The sequence below is a fragment of the Acomys russatus genome, unplaced genomic scaffold (genome assembly GCF_903995435.1).
Source record: "Acomys russatus unplaced genomic scaffold, mAcoRus1.1, whole genome shotgun sequence".
In the NCBI taxonomy this organism is placed as follows: domain Eukaryota; kingdom Metazoa; phylum Chordata; class Mammalia; order Rodentia; family Muridae; genus Acomys; species Acomys russatus.
Window position 1 is genome coordinate 20,281 of NW_026131440.1, and position 1,918 is coordinate 22,198.

The window sequence follows — 1,918 nt, forward strand, 5'->3', positions numbered from 1 at the left end:
TGAAAAAGAAACTCTTTGTCACAGTGTTAAAGGCGGCGTTCTCAGAGCAGTGAAGGTGGCTGACGTGCAAGCATGGCGTCCTGAGCTTCATCTCCAGGACAGACATAAAGGTGGAACAAGAGAATCAACTCCACCCAATCAGTTGAATGTGTCATGTATGTTTACATGTGTGCATGCACTTGTGTGTGTGAGGGTTTCCTGTGTAGCCTTGACTGTCCTGGAGCTCACTGTGTAGATTAGGCTGACCTCAAACTCAGAGAGTTTGCCCCAGCCTCCCAAGTGCTGGGGGTAAAGGTGTGCCAGCACTGCCTGGCTGAAATGAAATAATTTTACGGTCGGGGTCACCACAACATGAGGGACTGTATTAAAGGGTCGCAGTGTTAGGATGCTGAGAACTGCTGCTCTGGGGCTCACAGATCCCAGGAGATGTCTGAAACGCACAAACACTAACACTAGCGGTCTGTTTATTTTTTTTATCGGATCCTCTTAAGTTTAACATCGGCACCGTGAAAGGCTTCTTTCTGTGTAAAACCACAGAGAAGCCCATCTGCATGCTTCGGGGGGGGGGGGGGGGCGGGCCGGCCAGGCTGCCACTCACTGTTGTCTGTTTTTTACACCAGCTTTAGCTCTGCAGAGATGAAGCGCCCCCTCCACCCTCTTCTTCTCTCTCTCATCATGTCTATGTGTGCTGGGAGCAAAGGCCATGCTGAGCATCTGACCAGGGACAACTTGACCATGTCCCTCTTGCCTGCTAACTTCCACAAAGAGAACACAGTCACCAATGACTGGATCCCAGAGGGGGAAGAGGATGAGGACTATCTGGACCTGGAGAAACTACTCAGTGAAGATGATGACTACATTTATGTCGTTGATGCAGTTTCCCCGACAGACTCAGAATCAAGCGCTGAGAGCATCCTGCAGCTCTTCCAAGGCAAGAGCCGAATCCAGCGTCTCAATATCCTCAACGCAAAGTTTGCCTTCAACCTTTACCGAGCGCTGAAGGACCAGGCTACTGCCTCTGATAACGTCATCATAGCACCTGCTGGCATTTCTATTGCCATGGCGATGATTTCCCTAGGTTTGAGGGGACAGACCCATGAGGAAGTCCACTCAGTTCTACACTTTAAAGACTTCGTCAATGCTAGCAGCAAGTATGAGATCACCACCATTCATAACCTCTTTCGGAAGCTGACCCATCGCCTATTCAGGAGGAACTTTGGGTACACTCTCCAGGCCGTCAATGAGCTTTACATTCAGAAGCAGTTCCCCATCCGGGAGGGCTTCAGAGCTGCTATGAGAGAGTTTTACTTTGCTGAGGCCAGGGAGGCTGACTTCTCGGATCCCGCCTTCACAGCAAAGGCAGACAGGCACATCTTGAGGCTCACCAAGGGCCTCATCAGAGAAGCTCTGCAGAATATCGATCCTGCTACTCAGATGATGATTCTCAACTGCATCTACTTCAAAGGTAAGAAGCCACTTTATGACTCTCAGAGGAAACTCACAAGCCAGCCGCCTGGTATACAAAGAGTTAATGCCAAGAGCTGTACTATAGCTGTAAGTTAGGAGAAGGAGACAGGAGGTGGACTCAGGGGCAGGGAGGTAGTAGCTACTGAACGCTGCTGTTATTCTGCACTTGCTGGGCTTCCATGTGCTAGCCGTCATGGTTTTGGAGTTATCAGAATCCTCGTTTTACGGACAAACTCACCAAAGCAGAGAGGTAAAGGCTATAGGGGTGACGCTCAGGCTGGATCTCAGTGGGTTACCTTGAGGGATTTACTAACTGGGATAGTAATACAGTCCACCTTACGAGTGGCCACTGTGGATTAGGGGTTCTCCCTTCCCTTCCCGTCTGTCAGCAAAGGCTAAGGAAATATGTCTGGAAACTGTTGACAGTAACTGTTAGAAACACACCCTCTTC

The 1,918-nt window shown here is 49.8% G+C and overlaps 1 protein-coding gene across 1 annotated transcript; it reads left to right on the top strand.

The window, feature by feature from the left end:
• The first annotated feature begins 598 nt into the window (after positions 1–598).
• LOC127186202 (heparin cofactor 2-like) lies at positions 599–1,563 on the top strand. The gene has a single exon (XM_051142663.1). It carries the CDS (start codon positions 637–639, stop codon positions 1,561–1,563), a length of 927 nt encoding a protein of 308 aa, XP_050998620.1. The 5' UTR covers positions 599–636.
• Positions 1,564–1,918: the final 355 nt, after the last annotated feature.

Coding starts and splice junctions, on each gene's coding strand:
- LOC127186202 (XM_051142663.1), top strand. CDS start 637: ATGAAGCGCCCCCTCCACCCTCTTCTTCTCTCTCTCATCATGTCTATG.